Source organism: Mesoplodon bidens, assembly GCF_964165515.1.
Source record: "Mesoplodon bidens genome assembly, chromosome: 4".
In the NCBI taxonomy this organism is placed as follows: Eukaryota; Metazoa; Chordata; class Mammalia; order Artiodactyla; family Ziphiidae; genus Mesoplodon; species Mesoplodon bidens.
In genome coordinates, this window is record NC_138160.1 from 71,679,069 (window position 1) to 71,699,287 (window position 20,219).

Here is a 20,219-nt window from a genome sequence, read left to right on the forward strand (position 1 = left end):
TTGTAAATGTAACACCTGAGGATATTTTGAAATCAGAATTTACAGAAAAAATGTTTTAAAAATAAAATACCACTCAAAATAAGACTTATTTAAAATATCAAAACAAACTAACCAAACTTATATTTCTATGAGGTGACAGCAAAAATTCCAAATCCTTTTATAATTGGGTAAATTATTTATTTGCTTCAACTTAATTTAACAACACTTAATTTGCCTTCAAGTTATTTTAACTGCTTTAGCTTTTTTGCTGTATTAGACCTAATAGCTTCTGAACATCACTCTGAAAGATTTACCCTAAAGTGGTTGCAGAATTCCTACTCTGTAGACCTCCCTCCTCCCCTCTAAAGTCACTCAGTGGAGCTTTTTAAATAACTTTCTGGAAGGATAGCGGAGAAATGGATGGAACAGACAGACAAATATCTGTTTAACTAAAAGTTTTCAGTTTTTATTAACAAAAGTTAAAGTAAATGTTCTAATTCTCCATGCCTGCCCACAGTCACACAGGCTTCCCTCAGGGAACTCATTCACAGCAAACAGCCAAGTGACATTCAAATGTTCTTACATTCTTTAAGAGGTTCTTGTAATAGAGAGCTAATACAAATTGAGAGACTCTAAGATAGTTATTGGGATATCAATAATATATACATTCAACAAAAGAACAAATTATACATTCTTGGCTATACATTTAACTCAAGTATTATATTCTTCTTTCTGTATTCAATAATGTAATTATATGCATGCCTCTCATAGAATATTGGAATAGAAAGAAAACTGAGAGTTCATCAATCCCAGTGGTTTGCATTAACCTTCTGAGAGTCCCTAAAGTTCAGGCAGAAAACCTTCTACTTTTACCTAAACACAGACACAGAGCATGCAATCATGGATGATTACATAAATATAAATAAAATATCTCTCTGTTATTCTGATTAACTACAATGATCTTAATGTTATGTGACCAGTTCTTTAACTAGTATCATTTGCAGTTAGTTCTCAAAACTGTAAAAGTAAAACAAAATACTGAATAAGCTGAAGCCACATTACCCCTAACTTCAATTTTTTAAGTTTATTTAAACAGCCTAATTCCCACTAAATGGCTCTACCACATTCAGTGTGTAACCCTGGTCAAGTTATTTAACTCCTCTATCTAATGAGCTAAAAAAAAAAGTCAGTAACAGTTACCTACCTCATAGAACTGTGAGGGCAAGTTTATACAAATAAAGTACTTATAACAATTTCTGATAAGTACTCAATTTAAACTATTATTAAGGTTAATTAGCTGATAACTATTCAATAAACATTAATTAGTAAAAATAACAAAAAACTGTCTTAGAAATCAGGAAACGTGTATAAATATTCTTGTACAAGTAAGCACACATATAGGATTAATAAAACAAATGGGACAACTAATCAGAAAGTTCAAGTGCTTTTACATGTTTTAAATTTTGCATGAAAAATAGTTTAAAAGAAAAAAGAGGATGACATAACCAGTCTCAACAGTCTGAATGACACCAGACAACTGATTTATATTGCTCCTCACTGACATCTTCTAGGACGACCTTTCCATATATATACATACAATCTTTGTAAATGTAGAATCGACTTTCAAATGTATTGAAGCCACCTTGTATCACAAAATAATTCTTTATGAGATGCTTAAATGAATCTATTAAGGTTTTTCTGAGGTGCTATCATTTAACCCAAGAAGGACCAAATTACATAATGATACATGACACAACATTACCCTATTTAAAAAAATTTTTAAATTTAAAAAATTACTTTTTTAAATGTGTTATTTTAATTCCTCACTTATCATGTAAACCATTAGTTCTCAAACCTGGTCAAAAAAAATCAGAACCACGTGCAACATTTTAAAAAATACAAATTCCCAGAAGCCAGTCTAGATTTACTGAATCTCCAAGGGTAGGTATGGGGGTATCTTTATTTTTAAAGAACTGCTTAGGTGATTCTGACATTCAGCCAGGTTTGAAAACTAGTGTTCTAAACAGTATCACCTTAGATGCCTTTCTCTTCTAGGATCTGGATAATTTCATATAAATTTCATTTTAAATTTAAAGTCATCATAGTTATTATACAATTATAAACACCGATATACAGGGAAAAAATTGAATGACTTATTCAGAGGTATCCAATGGGTAAAAATAAATCTTGAATAAAGTTTTCTATTCCTAATCTAATTCATCATACTAAAACCACTTTCCTTTCCACTAAATGCAGCATAAAGTTGAACTGTTGTAAATACAGGTAGTTTAATACAAACATACAAATGCATTTCTGCAAGCAACACTATAAAACGAGTAAACTGGTGTAGATAACAATTTAGAATAGAACTTGAGAAACTGAAAACTGACTGTAATTTCAACATAAACAAAAACTGTGTAACAAACTTGTGTAAGACAGCCTCTTCTAAAAAAATGGGAAAAATAAGGCTTACTACAAGTTAGGTGGATAGAAAGACAAATTCAATTCAGATGAAGTTATTCTGAGCTTCTAAAGCTCTGAGAAAGATTTCAGTCTATATAATGGACTTAATGATTAGGAAAACAAACAAAAAAATCTAACAACAATAGATAAAGTAGTTTCACTAGCATAATATAAAACTGAGATTTACAGAACACTTTACCCAGATTTCCCTTACCTAAAGTATCCACTTCTGTAACTGACTTTGTTTCTAGATGGAGATCAATATCCTTTGGAATGGTTAGTGGCTTACTTTCAATGTGACCATTATATTTCCTATAAAAATCAGACAAGTGACACAGAAAACAAGTTACCCTCACTGTTATTCAAGTGTTTGTATCAAACTAACTACAAATGAGGTTATAAATTTCACAGTGAAAAAGAAGAACTTCTAATATTTCATCAAAAAGGACGTAAGGCACTCAAAAGTAGTTTTTAAAGGGGGAACTACAAAATATGGATGTAAATTATTATGAGAATATATAGATTACCAAGGCAAGAGTTACCTAAACTAGTGACAGAAACAAAACCTTGATTGCTAGCTTAGCACTGCACCCCATTTTTTCTGCTCTCTCTTCTGTAGATTTAAAGACAACCCTAACATCTCTTTCCTTAGGCACAAGAGTAAAAGGAAATGAAGACAAATGCATTTCACTTCGAAATTATACACGTACACACACACATACACATGAACAGACCTGTAGGTATAAACAAGTCAGAGCTGAAAAAATATATTAAGATTTATGTGCATGAGAAATTCTGAAATGTGAAAGGCTAGCTCAGAGTTGCTTTTACTAAGAATCATGGATGGAGGAAAACAACAGAATTCTTCAGGTGCATGTGTATTATTTCCAAATTTAATTTTTAAACACAATCAAACATAAATCAAAAGCAATAAACTTTCAGTAACAATAATTATAATAACAAGAAACAATTTCGCATTTGTTCTTGAATAAGTATAAACTGGGAAAACCTCAGTAAAAATTTTAATTCACATCAATAAATCAAATAATAATTATTGCTACTAAAACAGAAGAGTGTTGTTAGTGCATCTTTCTATAAACGTAAAGCATTTTCAACATATAAAAATTATTGTAAAAAAAAACAAAATTATTGACAAGGCATATAATAAGAATTCAAATGTTTATAGAATAAATACTGTACTACATAACTAAGTTTTACAAATGTTGACTATGGTAGCTGTGAAAAGGCAAATGTGGAATAGTTTAAAAGAAACACAGAAACTAAAAACTGACCTGGATTAAAATCCTGACTCCTAATAGTTATGTGACCTTGAACAACTCATTTAACTTCTTTGATCAACAGCTTCCTCATTAGTAAAACATAAATTAAATTACAGTGACTATTTAGGGTTACTGTGTGGATTAAATAAGACTGTGTAAAAGTGTTTTGAAAATTATAATATTAGGCAGAAATATTTTATTAAAGAACATAACCACTGGAATACAGAGAAGGAGGATTTGCACTTAATATTCCAATGAGCTTCAAGGTGTATTTGTAATGATAAGTGAAAAAGAAAATGTTAGCAAGATCAGAAAAGACAGTCTTTTCAAACTTCCAATTTCATGTCAAATAATCATTAATCTTCAAAGAATTTTTTTTAGCATCCATAAATCCATTAGCCCACATTAACAGAATTTTTATGATATACATGAGGAATTTTGGTGACAATAAGTTGTCACTGACATTTTATAATATATTAGAATCACAGAATCAGAGCCTAAGAAGTCCTCCCCAGCTAAGGAAACTAAGGCCCATTTAGAGAGGCTAACTAACATGCACTTTCCTTGAAAATTCAATATAAATAGGGATACAAAATTTTAAAGCTGGAAGAATCTTTCACAGTTACTATGTTTGGTCCTTCTACTTCACAGAAGAGGCTGCTGTGGTCTATTCAGTGAGGTTTATTAGCAGGCAGTTTTCTTCAGAAACTTTAAGAATAATATTCAAGAGCCTAACAGGACCTAAGAAGTTAATACTGTCCACCCCTTTTATTTAAAAAATGAGAAAACAGAGGTAAAAAGCAAATGAATTTGCCCAGTATCTGAGTGGTAGCAAAATCTGGAAAAGAACCCAGACCAACTGGTATCTTTAAATGAGTTGTAAAGCCGTGGGTTACGGGTCTCCCCTATTCAATCCCTCACTAACAATTCTTAAGTAAAATAATCACTTTTGTGCTTATATATTAGATTACTACACATTGGGTGCTCTTAAAGGGTGATTCAATATTATTTTAGATCATGGATTTTGATCTCAGATTTACCAACTGTTTATAGCATAATCAGTAAATGTTCCTTTAACCAAAGTATCAAAATATATTTACATAAATTCTATTAAATATTTGACACCTTACAAGCTTGACAATATAACTTACCTATCTTTTCTGCTTTTCCCTTTTTGCTGCTTTCCTGCAAGAATTCTTAATTCTTCTTCTGTAGGATGTTGATACCATCGCAAACTAAGAAAAAAGTAATTCTTTTAAATAAAGAATTAAGATCACCAAAATTATTCACTTATTCTACAAATATTTGAGTTTCCTAATTGTGAAGACACTGCAGGGAAATATCAGGTGAAAAACTCTAATCTGAAACAGATACTACTGTTTAAGTCTTAAAAGGTTTAGATTCAAATCCAGCAACCACTTACCAGCACTTACTAGATGCCAGACCCTGCAATGTTGTTTGTAGGTATTTTTCTTACAACTGACAGTGTATTAATATATATTAAGATCATACTGGCTTACTTTAACAAACCCTGCAGGCAAGCTGACAGAAGCACACTAGAATTATCCACCCATTACACGGAAGGAATTGTTACTTGTCTTAAAAAGAGACTCCTTTGAATGCCCTCAAAACTACAAGTAGTCTTTGCTTTCCTTTTCTTTCTTTCCTCCCTTTAATTTAGTTGGAGAATTCGCGAACTTTATGTGTATAAGGATTCAAGTGAATTGCTGTATTTACAAAACCCTTTACTCTTGGCTATAGCTAACCCTCTTCAGTTAGGGCTCCAAAAACAACTGACTGTATTTATTACCCCCACCAGCCAGTCAAAACAGTCAAACAAGTCACTGTTATTCCTTCCCAAGCCCCTACCTGCTCATTCTCAATTTCCTGTCTCGCCTGAAGTTTCTATCTGCCGGCCACCTAAATTTGATATTTGGTTTTACCTTCAATATGCCCTTTCCACATATTATCATTAATTTGGTTCTTTAAGTCTTAAAATTCTAAACTTGCCTACTTCCCTGAAAGGACCTTAGTTCAGTGTATCTTCTTCTCTAGCTCTGACTAGAGAAGGGCAAACCTCCCCTTCCTTTCCCCTGGACTAAATGCATTCTGATCCCACCTTTATTTATTTTTTCATAATGCAAATCCTATCAAGGTATATATGCCTGCGTAAATCCTTTCCAAGACTCCTCACAGAGTAAAGCAGTGAGTAAGGCAGTTAGGCAAGGACTCTGACCAAGGTCCTGCTGTTATGAAAAAGAAACAGACACCTAGTATTGATAGATCTTTCAAGTTTTCAACCACAAAAATCTAGATTTTTAAAGTGAAATACCCCGATTCTTAAAAAATGCTACTGCTGATTTGCTGTTTTAAAAATACTGCTGAACTGGCAATTTGAGTAATAACTGGATATTTAATGATGTGAAGAAATTATTGTTAAAAAATTTTTGCTGTAATAATGGGATTATAGTAATTTTTAAAAAGCTCATATATTTTAGAGATATACACTGAAATATCTACAAATGAAATAATAATAATATTTGCTACAAAATACTGTTGGGGGGAAGGAGAGATGAAGGGGAGCACAGATGAAACAAACTGGCTACCAGTTATTGTGATGAATACACAGGAGCTTATTATATTTGTTATATATTCATGATATTATTCTGCCTATATTCGTTGTATACGTTTAAGTGTTTGCATTAAAGCTAAAACACACATTACAAGGCCAAATATAGAGTTTGTGACCTCCTATTTTCACAGCCTTTCACAATCTGACTACTGTCTGCTTCACCAGACTCACCTTCAAGAATTCTCCTTTTGTACATGACATTCTACCTAGACTAAATGACCTTTATTCCACAAATTCTTTCATCCCTTGGCATTTCTGCATATATTCTTCTCTCTGTTTGTAAACACCTATGCTACTACTGGCAAACTCCTAATTTACCTTTGATGGTTTATAAGGCAGTCTCTCTGTGGTATAATAAAGAATATACCTGGTCATTGTCCCCATTTCTTGGCACAGAGTTTCAAAAGCCCTTGAAATTTTCTGAGTGATAAAGGAGTCTTTGTTATGCTAATGTGGGGACTCAGGGGGGACCTCTAGAGAGCTTCGGGAAGGGAGGCAGGTCACCAGAAATACCAACCTCATGATTAGAGTTGGAACTCTCAGCCAGCTGACCTCCAAGAAGAGGAAGGGGGTTGAAGGTTAAGTTCAATCACGTGGCCATTGATTAAAAATCATGCCTATGTAATGAAACTCCATAAAATCTCTGGACACTGAAGCTCAGAGGAGCTTCCTAGCTGTTAAAACACACTAAAGTGCCTGAAGGGTGACATGTCCCGATTCCACAGGGACAGGACATGGAAACTGCTCCTTCCCAAATGCCATCTAATGTGTAATCTTTATAATAAAACTGTAATCACTGCACTTTCCTGAGTTCTAGTTGTTATACAGAATTATTGAACCTGAGGTGGTCATGGGAACGCCCTAATGGGTAGCCAGTGGCTGGTTGTCAGAGTATGGCCCAGGGATCCAAAGAACTTGCAGCTGGCATCTGAAGCCTGGGCATTCTTATGGAGGACTTTGCCTTTAACCTGTGGGATCTGTGCTAACTCCAGGTAGTTAGTGTCAAAATTGATTTGCAGTTGGTATCAGACCGGTTAGGTTAAAATGGAATATTCCCCTAGCTGACAGATCCTTGGAGTGAAGATTTTATGACTTACTTGTTTTTGTATACTTCAAAACTAGTACAGTGACTGGCATATAGTAAGTGCTCAAAAAGGATCAATGAATGAATTCAGTTCTCCTCTTAGTTTAAGGGTTTTAAAATAAAATATATATATCCCAACCCAAAATTCCCTAAACTATACTTAATACGGGTAAGGAGGCACTTCCTGAAATTTCGATTGAAGTCCAGAATTTTAACTTACAGTCAATTCTTGTTATTCGCGGTAGTTATGTTCTATAAAGTCGCCGCGAACACTGAACCATTGTTCCTAGGGGAAATACAGGGTTAGGTTCCCACGAGCCTCTGGTCACAACATCTTCATCAATCAATCAATACATACCCTTGTTTTATGTGTGTTTCTGTTTATAAAGTACCTTACTTAATATATACTGTTGATTCACTAAGATTAAATTCATGGCCAACAGTAATAAAACTCAGACGTGAGCAAAGCTTTTCTAATAACTGTAATCATAAGTATAGTATTTTCCTGATTTCTGTGAATATTTCTAGTGAATTTTCTCTATAAGGCAGAACACAGCCTTCTTGCGCTTAGGAACACTAGGTATCAAGCACTTCAGCACTACATGTGGGGGCCATTTTAAATAGCGAAGTCACCAACAAAAAGCAAAAAGATGAAAAACATGGCACTAAACAGACCACAAAAAGGATACTTTTACAATATGAGAGGTACAACAAGAAGGCCTCAGCTAGGAACCTGGGCCTCAGCTGGGAACAGGCCACTCAAATTTTTTACCACTCTGCATATGTCTATAAATGACCTTGAAAGCACCACAAGTATGGGTTTTGGGGTTACAAATAAATTTTAGCAAGTCGAGAATCTACAAATAATGAGGATTGACTGTATAACATTTAGGAGAACACATAAGCAATAACTCATTTATAAAGACTAAAATCAGTTGTTTATTTCTTTGAGAAATAATTATCAGTGAAAGACTCTTAGTACTATAGGAAAACTTAAGTTACATTTAGAGTCCTGTAATAATAAAATATTGTAAGACCCTTACTTTCTCTAGGACCCACTTTCTTTTAAAATATTCTCAAACTTGTTTAATCTTATTTTGTGAATCCATTTTTCTAAAATGAATTGCATTTATTACATTCAGGTCATCTTCATTAGTAACAATTACTGTTCAAAGCTAGAATCTAAAAGTACTGAGTGCTCTCAGGGACACTTCCAGTCTGTTACTCATCTATCTATTCATCTACCCATTCATCCATCCACCCACTGATCTATCAGACATTTACGGAGCCCACTATGGTCAAGTACTCTGCCAGGCAACGGAGATATAATCACCCATAACAAAGCCAAAGTCCCTGATTTCTTGATGTTTATATTTCAGTTGGGGCAGAATTTAACCAATATTTAAAAAGACAAACATCATATATTGGATACTAGGCAAAAGAATCAAATACTTAGTGAGAATGAGAGACAAGCCTTAAGGTATTAGGTTACAAAACCTCTCTGAGATGACATTTGCCCAGCAAACTAAAGAATACGAATGGAGTGCGAGAGCATTCCAGGCAGAGAAGAGTATGTCCAAAAGCACAAAAGCATGAAACAACTCAGAACAATGCAGTAACCAAAAGGGCAAGGAGGCAGTAGCACCATGTACAAGGAGAAACACATGAGGGAGGCTGAAGAGATAACAGGGAACAGGTCGTACAAAGCCTCTTGGGTCCATACGGAGTGTAGATTTTATGCTAAAATAATGGTTTCAAAGCAAGAGAAATAACTTGATTTACATTTTAAGATTTCTTTTACTGCTCTGTGAATTAGAACAAGGCAAGAATAGCATGGAAATATATTTCAGAATCAACAGTTCTTGTAAGGTAAGGAATGGAAAGAAAGGATGGAATGAAGGATGATATTTACACTTCTGATTTGAGGAAGATGGTGGTACATTTTCTGACATGGAGTAGAGCAGGAAGAAATCAAGAATTTAAACATGCTGAGTTTTTAAGTACCTATGAGACATGAAGTGAAAATATCAAGAGGGCTACTGTATATTAGAATCAAGAGCTCACAGATAACCTGGGGCTATTACATAATTGTGATATTTAAATCCATAGGCATGAATAAGATCACCTAAGGGGAAAATAAAACATGGTAGAAGGCTAAACAGTTAATAAGGAAGTGGGAAAATCGAGATCATGAGGACAAGTATGTAACAAATTCAGCGTTGATGGAAAACAGGCCCAAAACTAAGGAATAGATATGGGAGGGGCTTTGTTTTTTAAGAAGGAAGGGAGGCAGAGTTGTGACGCTTATTTGTTGTTGCTATTATTTTTAATGGGAGACCTTAAAAAAAAAAGTGTGCTAACAGGAATAATCCAACAGAAAGGAAGCAATTAATGGCAAAGAAGAGAGGAAATAGGCCAAAGAAAAAAAGTCAGGGTGAAGGTTAGAGGGAATGGGATATAGATCACAAATGCTGGAGTTAGGTCTTGATAGCAGGATACCTCCTCCATAGGCCCAAATTGAAATATATAAACATTAAAAAAAAACAAAAACAAAGAGAGGCTGCACGTGTAACTAGGGTTGTGGGTTTGATGGCATGAAGATGAGAGTGACAGGCTCTGGTTTCAAGAGCTTAGAGTGAGGCTGAGGCAGGCATGTATAAATGAAGAGAGGATTTGGGTTGAAAAAGCTGTCTGAGAAGTGGAACACACAAAGACTGCCAGGTAGCATGTAGTAGCCATCTAAGGACATGAATTCAAAGTAAAACCTAGAGGTACAGTTGCACAATTTTCTTCAACAGTCAATGCTTCATACACAGTTTGATTTCATATCATATGATTCCCATCTACTATACTTTAAGTTCTGGTCTCCATTTTTGGTCTTTTCCTTTGCAAAATGACTTGCAATTTGCTTGCCCCTGATACACTAGCCTTTCAAATATGGGCTTAGAAGACAGATATAAAAGTTTATCAGCCTTAGATTCGATGTTAAATAACTGTTACAAAAACACAATTAGAGAAAATGCTTTATGTTAAGCAAAAGAAACATGATGTAAAATTACACATGAAATAATCACATCCATGAGGGGAAAATATGAATAGAAAAAATTAGAAGGAAATACAACAAAATTTACACAGAGATTGTCTTTAGCTGAGAGGAATATAGTTTGCTACCTCTTATTTTTCCTTTTTATCAATTTACCATCTTTTTCTACATCATAGGCATGTATTGTGTTAGTAATAGAAAAAAATTAAAAACAGTAAGTATTAATAGAATCTCACTACAAAACTGAACCTCTTACATTTAAGTTAAATTGTATTTTATGACATTTACTTTGGCTATTTTCACTTATATTCAGACTGTCAGCATTGTCTCAGATAACAAAGCCAACTTGGTGTTATACTCTACTAAATCACTGAAATAATTTTTCAATAATTTTCTTGCATAAACCTCTTACATAAAGTAGTATCAGGCTACAACCTTTCTTACTAAGGCAGTTCAAGAGCACTGAAAAAACATATACCAGAAAATACAGAATGTACTGACCTAGATTCTTTTTAAAAAATTTAAGCAGCAATGCCATTTAAAGCAAACTACTTAAAAATTTTTTCAGAAGTAAAAATTTCAGAAATTTAAAATGAAAATCTGAACATGAACAAATATGGAAAAGCTTAGTATTGAGAGAAAGCTAAAAAAAAGCTTTAAACATAATCATACAAAACTCTTTCACAACATAGGCCACAACATAGTTTTAGTCTCCATTCTAAATCTCTAAATAATAATTTAGAAGTGAAAAAAAAAAAAACTTAAGGGAAAACAAACACCACCTAAAACCTAGAAAACCTTTCAGTACAAGTAACTAAAATATCATTTATTATACATATACATTCTCTTGTTATTTATTGGAAACTTTACTAGAATATCATGACATTCTGGAACTGGAAGTTAAGACAGCTAAGGGAGGAAAGCAAGGACTCAGGCATTCCATAAGGGTAGTAGCTTAAGGTTTAAAACTTTCCCTTAGGTCATAGGTCCCACCTACTGTGCATTTGAATAGTAGGTTTCTCTCACCAAAGGGAATTTGTAAATTCTTGGATCAGGCAACAGGCAAAAAGAGTTAAGAGCAATAGAATAGGGTGTTTTCACACCTTTTTTACCCAATATAGGATGAGACAAAATCAGAATAAATCCAACCGTAATATATTTTGAGTCAGGGACATATGAAGGGAAGTAGCTGACCAAAGTGAGAGCCTAGGGGAATAAAGGGGTAGAGAAAAATGCATAAGGTTTGAGCTGAACAATCAGGAAAGTGGAAAGCAGGTTCAGCAAGGAAGCTATAAAGGAGAAAAAGCAAAATCTTACTCCTCATGCAAAACCCACTATTCAAATGTACAAAGAATGTAACCTATCACTTACCTCTCCATGAAAAGAGGGGCCAAGCAAACTTCAAAACAAAAATGAACTTTAATTACATTAGAAAGTAGAGAATACTTTGGCTACAAATCAGTGGTATGCTGGACATGATAAAGAACTAACATCTTTAGGCAACTTGAGCAATGGTTAGAACGAATGTTCCTTGCGTTAGGGAAAGCAATTCACAGTAAAGGTAAAGAGAAACCAACTTTCCACAATTTTTCTTTCCTTTGGGGAGGAAGGAGAGAGTAGAGCAACCTAAGAGCACTAGACTCTTCACACCTGAGTTTTTCAAGGTCAGTAATACTTGCTCAAAGGTTATGGCAAGAAAAATTTTGCTCCTTAAATTCTTGTTAAAGCAAGAATGCCTCAATAGTCTGATAGTTACATTAAAAGGCATGTAAAAAAAAGGAGAACTAACAACATTTTCTAGAAGAAAAACATATCTATTAAAAAAACTGGAAGAATGCAATACAAAATAATTATAATTTAGTAATGTGGAATAAATTTAATCTCAAATGGTGAGGAGAGGTATAATTTTAACAGATGATATTTCTTAAACTCTTCTTCACACTTAGCATGATTTCGGTAATCAGAAAAATGCTGATGTGCCTTTTAACTTAGAATAAAAGGTGACTGTAATCCTAGAGAAGCCAGATGAATAAGTAAAGAGTAAGTAAGTAAAGAGAAACCATATACTGCTTATAACCTGAGGATATCTTCTAGAAGGCTAAGCACAGCTAGGGAAAAAAGGTGGAAAAAAGAAAACCTTCAATAAATTACTCTATAAACTGCCAGCAGAAGTCACAATGGTTGTAGAAAAGTTCACCTCCACCAAATTCAAACCTTGGTTCAAGTATGTTTGTTCCAGGACAAGGGTCTAGAATTTGATGAGCAGCCATAAATCAAATAATTACTAGACTATGAATCAGACTTCAGGGTAAAAGGCCTGGATCTGTTTCATTTTTCAGTATGTAAACAGGAGTAAAGCTAAAATTTTCTCATCTGTAAAAATGGAGACATGGGCTTCCCTGGTGGCACAGTGGTTGAGAGTCCGCCTGCCGATGCAGGGGACACGGGTTCGTGCCCGGGTCCGGGAAGATCCCACATGCCGTAGAGCGGCTGGTCCCGTGAGCCATGGCCGCTGAGCCTGCGTGTCCGGAGCCTGTGCTCCGCAATGGGAGAGGCCACAACAGTGAGAGGACCGCATACCGCAAAAAAAAAAAAAAAAAATGGAGACAATATCACCTACAGCAAGGAAGGACTAGGCACTTACCAATCCTGCTTTTACTTCCTAGGTACAATGCAAAGTGTATTTCCCAGCCTGCTGTGCACTTTGGCGTGAACCAGTCATAGGGCTCCAGACTATGTAATGTGGGCAAAAATGATATATCTACTTCTAAGCTTGGCCCCTAGAATCTCCTGAAAAATCCACAGCCCACTCTCTCTCTACTTGCCAACCAGCACAGCATCTAATAGAAGGACTCCAAAGCAGCAGAAGTAACAGAGGAGCCACAAGACAGAAGAAGCCTAGAATCCCTAAGTAACCACCTGAAGGACAGCTGAATCCTTGAATCATCATTTTGTGAAGGATCTACACAGAAAGCTGCCTGACCCCTCTCAGGTACCCCCAATTTGACCCTGATTTCTGTCTGAGGAACTGAGTGACAAACTTGTATTAAGTTCAGACACCAAGATTTCTGAGGTCATAACATATCCCAATACATCTCCTTCTTCCAAATTCAGAGTGTAGAGATCCAAATGAGATAACAGAAATAAAAATTTTATCAGTACAAAGTTCTGTAACACTGTAAAGGTAATATTAATGGAATTAAACCAGGCTAAAGACTATACATTATTTTTTTGAAAACCAGGTATCTACAATACTAATTACAATGTATAAATGTTATTTAACAAGAGCTAGAAAACTAGTCAATTTTTAATATTAAAAATCAGCAGGTTAATGTACAAGCAAAAACTGCTAATTCCTTCAAGGTACTGACTTCTTCGGGAAATTGGCAGGCTTACTCATTAAGTCAACATAAGTCAAACAGGTGCCACTTCACACCTTCCATTCTAAAAGAGACAGAGGTTGATGAGAGATATGGACAGAAACTAATTTACATGATAAAAAGAGAAGCCATAACTTTTAAGAAAAATATGAATACTTACAATTTGAAGATATACTAGTGGAATAAATATTAAGTCGACAGATACCGAAACTAAAAAGAAGTTTCTTCTGTCGTACCCATGATTAACCTATCGTGGTATCTACACATCTATTCACTTGAATAGTTCCATTAAATAGCTATTCAATATATTCACTCCCAAACCATTCTACACTATTCATAATTTTAAAAGTCTTCATAAGCTTCTCCCTTTAAATTTCAAGTATTTTAGAGCCGATAATCTAAGAAGGCCCTCAGATCTTTCTCCTTCAACTCAGCAACATCATATGGTTTAAAATGCAAACTGTCATTTCCGATCAGTATTTTTACATGAGCAATTTAGAAGAGATTTTAGATTTTCTTAATATTAAAACGGTATCATTTCATATCACAAAAGGTTGGCAAAACAATAATTATCCCAAAATGATAAAATCAATATTCTTATTCAACAGAGTTAGGCAACAACATTGAGCAATATAGCTTCATGACCTAAAAATTTCAGAATTAATATTAAAGAAAAATAGATGATCTTAAGAACACAGAGCAAAACAAACAAAAACAGAAAGGAAATGAGACTACAGCAGAAGAGTAACTATTACTAGAAAACCCTGATTGGTATCCTTGGAACCTGATTTGGAATTAGAGACAGCATTAATTACCACTAAAGTTCATCTATTTATAAAAGCAAATCAAGATCACGAAAAACATCAACTTCACGTTTATTTTTGAAGGTTGAGCTCCTCTTCAAATTAGCAATATATATACTTATGACACATACTTGTCAAATGAGTAAAGATTTTAAATATATTGTTCCAATATTAACAAAGAGAATCAGTTTTCAAGCTCTGAAGTTTTAGTTTTATAGAAACAAATGCGATGCAGATTACGTAAGAAAGTAGAAGCTGCCTATAGACTAAAAAGGAACATGACTGCAAAGATCTTTAGAGCCAAGAGACATGGACGTCTCCCTGGAGACTCATCATAAACAAAATCTAGAAATGTGCAATTCTTAGTAGAAAACAAGCTACCTTAATATGTACTTTACTTAGTTTATTAATTCAGATTCCTTTTATTTAGAATTAATGGTATTTGCCCAGCAGATGTTCACCCTTTCACAATCTACGAAAAAGGGTTTTTGCTAAGCAAAAAAAGGAAGCAAGATTGCACAGGGCATAAACGTACATAGTTAAAAACCAGTCACAGATGATTTACTTTTTTCACTTATAAATAGCTTTGATGAAGCTTTTATTTAACTTTACTAAAACTTTAGTCATTATTTACTCCGCTAATAAAATACACATTTTTAACCTGCTGTTCTCTCACACATTCCACACACGTGTGTGCCTATCAGTGTTCAAAAAAAACTTTTTAAGCAGTCTAAATAATATTTTCCTATATTTAAACACTGATATGGAAAAAGTATAAAGCATTAGAGAAGAAGAATATACTTAAAACTAGAAAATAAATTTAAGCTTTATAGATAGAATTGCTTATTATTGGTCCTACATTATATGAAATCATTACGAGGATAATAGCTATCCATTGCTTTCTAACTTCAAACAGTCTAAACAAAAGAAAACTGATATACAAATCAATAATAGAATTTGGTTATTTATTAGAGACAAATAATTGGAGTAAAACTATAGTCATGGTACCAAATCTATAATTTACATTTCATAATTATACAAGATTGTGGCATGTATTTCTGTATGCAGAGTTTCACTGCTTTTGCCTCACTATACCTCCTATATTTAACTTCTTTACTTTTGATTTTATTCTTTTATTGTACAAATTTCAGCAAGGTAACTTACCTCCTCTGCAGAAGGAGGGGACAGTAGTAAGCTTAAAGTGCAGTAAACAAAATTAAAATCCTACAAAACAACTTCATCGCCTCCTTACTAAATTAAAGTTTAAAATTATTTGCAGTAAAAAAAAGGGCCCCTAATTCTCATAATAAACTCTCAAGTAAGTCACCAATAATAGGATATGTGCTTTGAGTCACTTTTTCCAACAATGGTAAAAATATTTAAGCACTTTGATTTATAGCCTCTTCCTCTTGTTGACCAACTTTTATTAAAGGTAACTAGAAAAGTCATGTGATAGTTCCAATGGCCATGGACAGAAAGGGATAGAGAAGGAAGGGACTAAATTCTTGACCATGACCCTATTACCTTTGTACTAAACAGATAAACTACTAATATCTCAAGTAAGAGAAATAAGGAAGCTAGATTTTCCTCATTATTTTCTTTTTTCATGTTTTTAGAAAATTGGAATTAGCACTTAACTTCTAGGAAGTTAATCAGCCTGGTAAACTAAACAAAGATTTGAAAGTGCCAGTCAGAATCAGCCTATCCTTGCCTTACCTGCCATTACAGAGTAGCCATCGAGCAAGAGAATAGTGAGGTATAATCTTCTGCATGACACTGGCCATCACCATGGTAACAACCAGCTGTATACCTATCACACCCTGTGTAAAGAAACAAACAAACAAGTTTAACAATGAACGAATTTAGATTTGAGGACATTGCTGAAAAGCTTTCTATACATTTTGAAAATTATACTTTAAGAAAGATGGATTTACTACCAAAATACATATTATTCTGCCATTTAGGTATTCAAGACCACGTATGTTTAAACTTAAAATATGTGATCTCCTCTCATAATCCTCTACAAGTTAAAGTAGCATACACATTCAAAATCTATTCCCAAGAAACGTTCTCCATTACTTAAGTGTACCAAAATGAAGTGAAAAATGGTGATTTTGTTTTTTTCATCCTACTCCAAAGTTACTCTACTCAACACACTTAAAACACTACCTTGGCTAGGTCTAAAAGCAGTATGCGTTTTTTTAAATTCTAGGGTGGTAGTGAATGACTAAAGAGCATTAACTATAGTAAGTGTGATGGCAGAACTGGCCTGAAAGTCACTAGAAAAAAAATTTTAATTAATGCTGTCATCACCAACTTCCAGTGGGTGGGCCTTCAACAAGGTCCAAAAATGCCCGTAGTTTGCTCTCATCAATCCCTCTCTTGTTCTCCGTAATACCTAATTCAAACCTTCTCCCATCTCCTCACACCTCCAACTTCCCTCAAACTTTTTTTAAAAATTCTTTTTATTGAAGTATAGTTGATTTACAACCACAGCAAAGTGATTCAGTTATACATACATACATATATACACACACATATATTCTTTTTCATATTCTTTTCCATTATAGGTTATTTCAAGATATTGAATATAGTTCCCTGTGCTATACAATAGGACCTTGTTATTTACCTATTTTATATATAGTACTTGTATCTGCTAATCCCTAACTCCTAATTTATCCCCCCCCCAAACTTCTAACTCTCTACTCAGTACAGAACATCTTCCAGTTCCCAGAGAGAAAAACAACAGCATCAAATGAGAACTCTCACTTGCCACCAACAAGCTCACAATCACTTGCATCTTCACCCTTCTTCTTCCACACCCTCTAGAAATAACAGAGCATCTTCAGTATAAAGCAAATCCCTCTATCTATGCTTCACAGCAAATCCTCTCATTGATTTTCAGGAAACTTAACCAATGAATAGCTTCCCTCCTGTATCTTCCTTAATCTCTTCTCTATTTATATCCTTCCTATCAGCATTTTAACACTTTTCACCTTTCTAAAAAATGCTAATAATTTTCTCTTATTCTACAGCGCCCCCCTTCTTCAAATACGTAGCCACTTTGCAAAAGACTTGTTTTCACTGTTTCTATGTTCTCGAATATGCCCACACAGTTCCCATCTGACTTCTGCTTCGGCCCATTCTATTAAAACACCTACAATCACAATCACTTCATCTTGCCAAATTATCCTTCCTTATCTTAAATCTCAGCAGAATCCCAACAAGGTCTACCAAATCCCTTGCTTTACTCCCACTTAGATGACCATTTCTTTATACTCCTCTTTGTTGGCTCTTCCTCTATCTAAGCAGTCCAAAAACAAAGTTGAATTCCTACCCCAATGCCAAACAAGTGCATTAAAAAAAATGTTAAAATGTTTTTTAAAAAGTAGTATAGTTTATCTGGTTTAAGAGCATGGACTCTGGACCTAAACTTCCTGGGATAGAATCTGCCATCTACTAGCTGCATGCCTTCTGGACAGGTTATTCAAACATTCTGTACCTCTATTTCCTCTTCTATAAAATGAAGCTAATAATTCAACCTACCTACTAATCAAGCTGTGGTTAGTAATTGTGCCTGTTACAGAGTAAGCAGTCAATATGAATTAGTACTATTTGTTGTTATTGCCATTATTATCACTACTATTATGGGATAACTTTGTTTTTAATTTCAAGAATAGAAGAGACTTTGCAAAAAATAACCCATGTTACTTCTATAAAAAATAAATTTAAAAAACAAAATAAATGGAATCATACCATAAAAAATGACATGTCTCCTAAGTGATAAAAGAACACAAAAAAATTTTGAAAAAATCAGGTTTCATCAACTGTAACAAACTGTTCAATCAGTTGTACACCACTGTTACAAATGCACTATCATGATGTGGGACGTCGATAGTGGGGGAGGTTGCGCACATGCCAGGACAGGGGATACGGAACCCTCTATACCTTCTGATCAGTTCTGCTATGAACATAAAACTGCTCCAACAATATGAGATTTTAAGAAAAACCAAATCAAATTTATTCACAGAGAAACAATATAAACAGTGTCAAAAGACTAACTGGAAAAAGTATATGTAACTCATATCACAAAGGGAAAATTCACTTGTTAGATATTATATAGAGTTCTTATAAATCAATTAGTAAAAGAACAAATGCCTAATTTAAAAAGAGAACAAAAATGTACTTACTGTTCTTTAAAAAAGTAAAATGGCTCTTAAACAGGACTGTTTTTAAAATGCCTTTGAAACCTGCCTCAACTCTGGTTTCACTGTGGATATTTTAATGCCTTAAATTCTACCAATTGGGTTAAGGTTCAGACCACTTTTATATTCACCTAACATCAAAGGTTACATTTTTACCTTTTTTCTTTCACATTTCCTATCACTTGAATTTACTCTCCTATTTTCTATGTAGATCGTGATAGAAGTTCTGCAATCTCCATACAATGAATGCCGCTACAAAGAACTCTTTCAGGCAGAACAAGGCCAAGAAATATATTATCAAGTAGGTCAGAAGGTTAGTCTATTTGAGATTATAGACTTAAAAGCAAAAGATAATTTTTTTAGCCAGGGAAAGTTTTGTGGACAAAGTGAACCTCAATCTAGCCTTGAAAGAAATGTGATAGTATCACAGTATATTCAAGGTCATCTAGTACAATCTCTCATAAACATATATAACAATTTATTAAAGTGTAAGCTCCTTAATAGCAGAAATCATATCTTAGTCACACCTAATAAATGTTACAGGTATTAAATGGCATTTCAAAAAGACTGATCTGGAAGATATATATATCATGGACTGTGAGGAAATGGGAAAAAGAGGCATCTTGCCAAACTCTCTCCTCTTACTCCAAATCACTAAGCATAAACTGCTGATAAACCCACTACTGAAGAATGTAAACCATGTGAAGGCAAAAACAAACAAAAATCAGCAAATTGGACTGACTAGAATTAAGAATAGCAACTAGGCTTCTGCAATGATCCAGACCAGAAATGATGACGCTTTAAATTACTGTGGTTACCTCTGGTACTCAGAAGAAAAATGCATTCTAAGGATATTGTTGAAGAATTCAGAGACTGATGGTATATTGAGGCAAAGGAGGAACTAAAGAGATCAACCCCAAGAAAGGCAAACGTCTTTCTCAATGTTGTATTTTGTTTGACTAAAAAACATTCAATGGAAAAGTGTAACTTCACTTCATTCATTTACCTTACTATGCCATTTCCATCTTTTTAAATGCAGTTGAAAATACTTTCTCAAAACCTCATCTATATACTGGGTTAAATATATTATATAATAGAAGTTTTCTTCCAACTTTCTAATAGAAGTCAATAAATCTTTCTGAGAATGAATCAGCTGTTAGATGACTATATATGTGGTACTGAAAGAAAATATGTTGCTTTTTTCCCAATACAAGAATCTACCTAATTTTTTGGAGAAGTAATTTTTAAATTATATGGAATATATGTCCCCAAAGTTATTCCTTTTCATACATATTTAGAAAAGAGTCCTCGGAATATATTTTCAAAATGGCAACCATTTTATAGAATTAT

At 34.0% G+C, this 20,219-nt stretch overlaps 1 protein-coding gene across 4 annotated transcripts in view; it reads right to left on the reverse strand.

Annotated features, from left to right (window-relative positions):
- Positions 1 to 20,219, reverse strand: part of TMEM161B (transmembrane protein 161B) — a 70,357-nt gene that overhangs the window by 32,354 nt on the left and 17,784 nt on the right. For 2 of the 4 annotated variants that reach the window (XM_081231824.1, XM_081231823.1), the window contains exons 2-4: positions 16,381 to 16,484; positions 4,874 to 4,957; positions 2,657 to 2,754 (exon numbers count right to left, since the gene is read on the reverse strand). In XM_081231824.1, coding sequence (XP_081087950.1) covers positions 2,657 to 2,754; positions 4,874 to 4,957; positions 16,381 to 16,484 — 286 coding nt within the window. Of the gene's footprint in view, positions 1 to 2,656; positions 2,755 to 4,873; positions 4,958 to 7,658; positions 7,725 to 16,380; positions 16,485 to 20,219 lie in introns of those variants that run through there. The other 2 variants (XM_081231825.1, XM_081231826.1) reach the window with 2 other exon arrangements.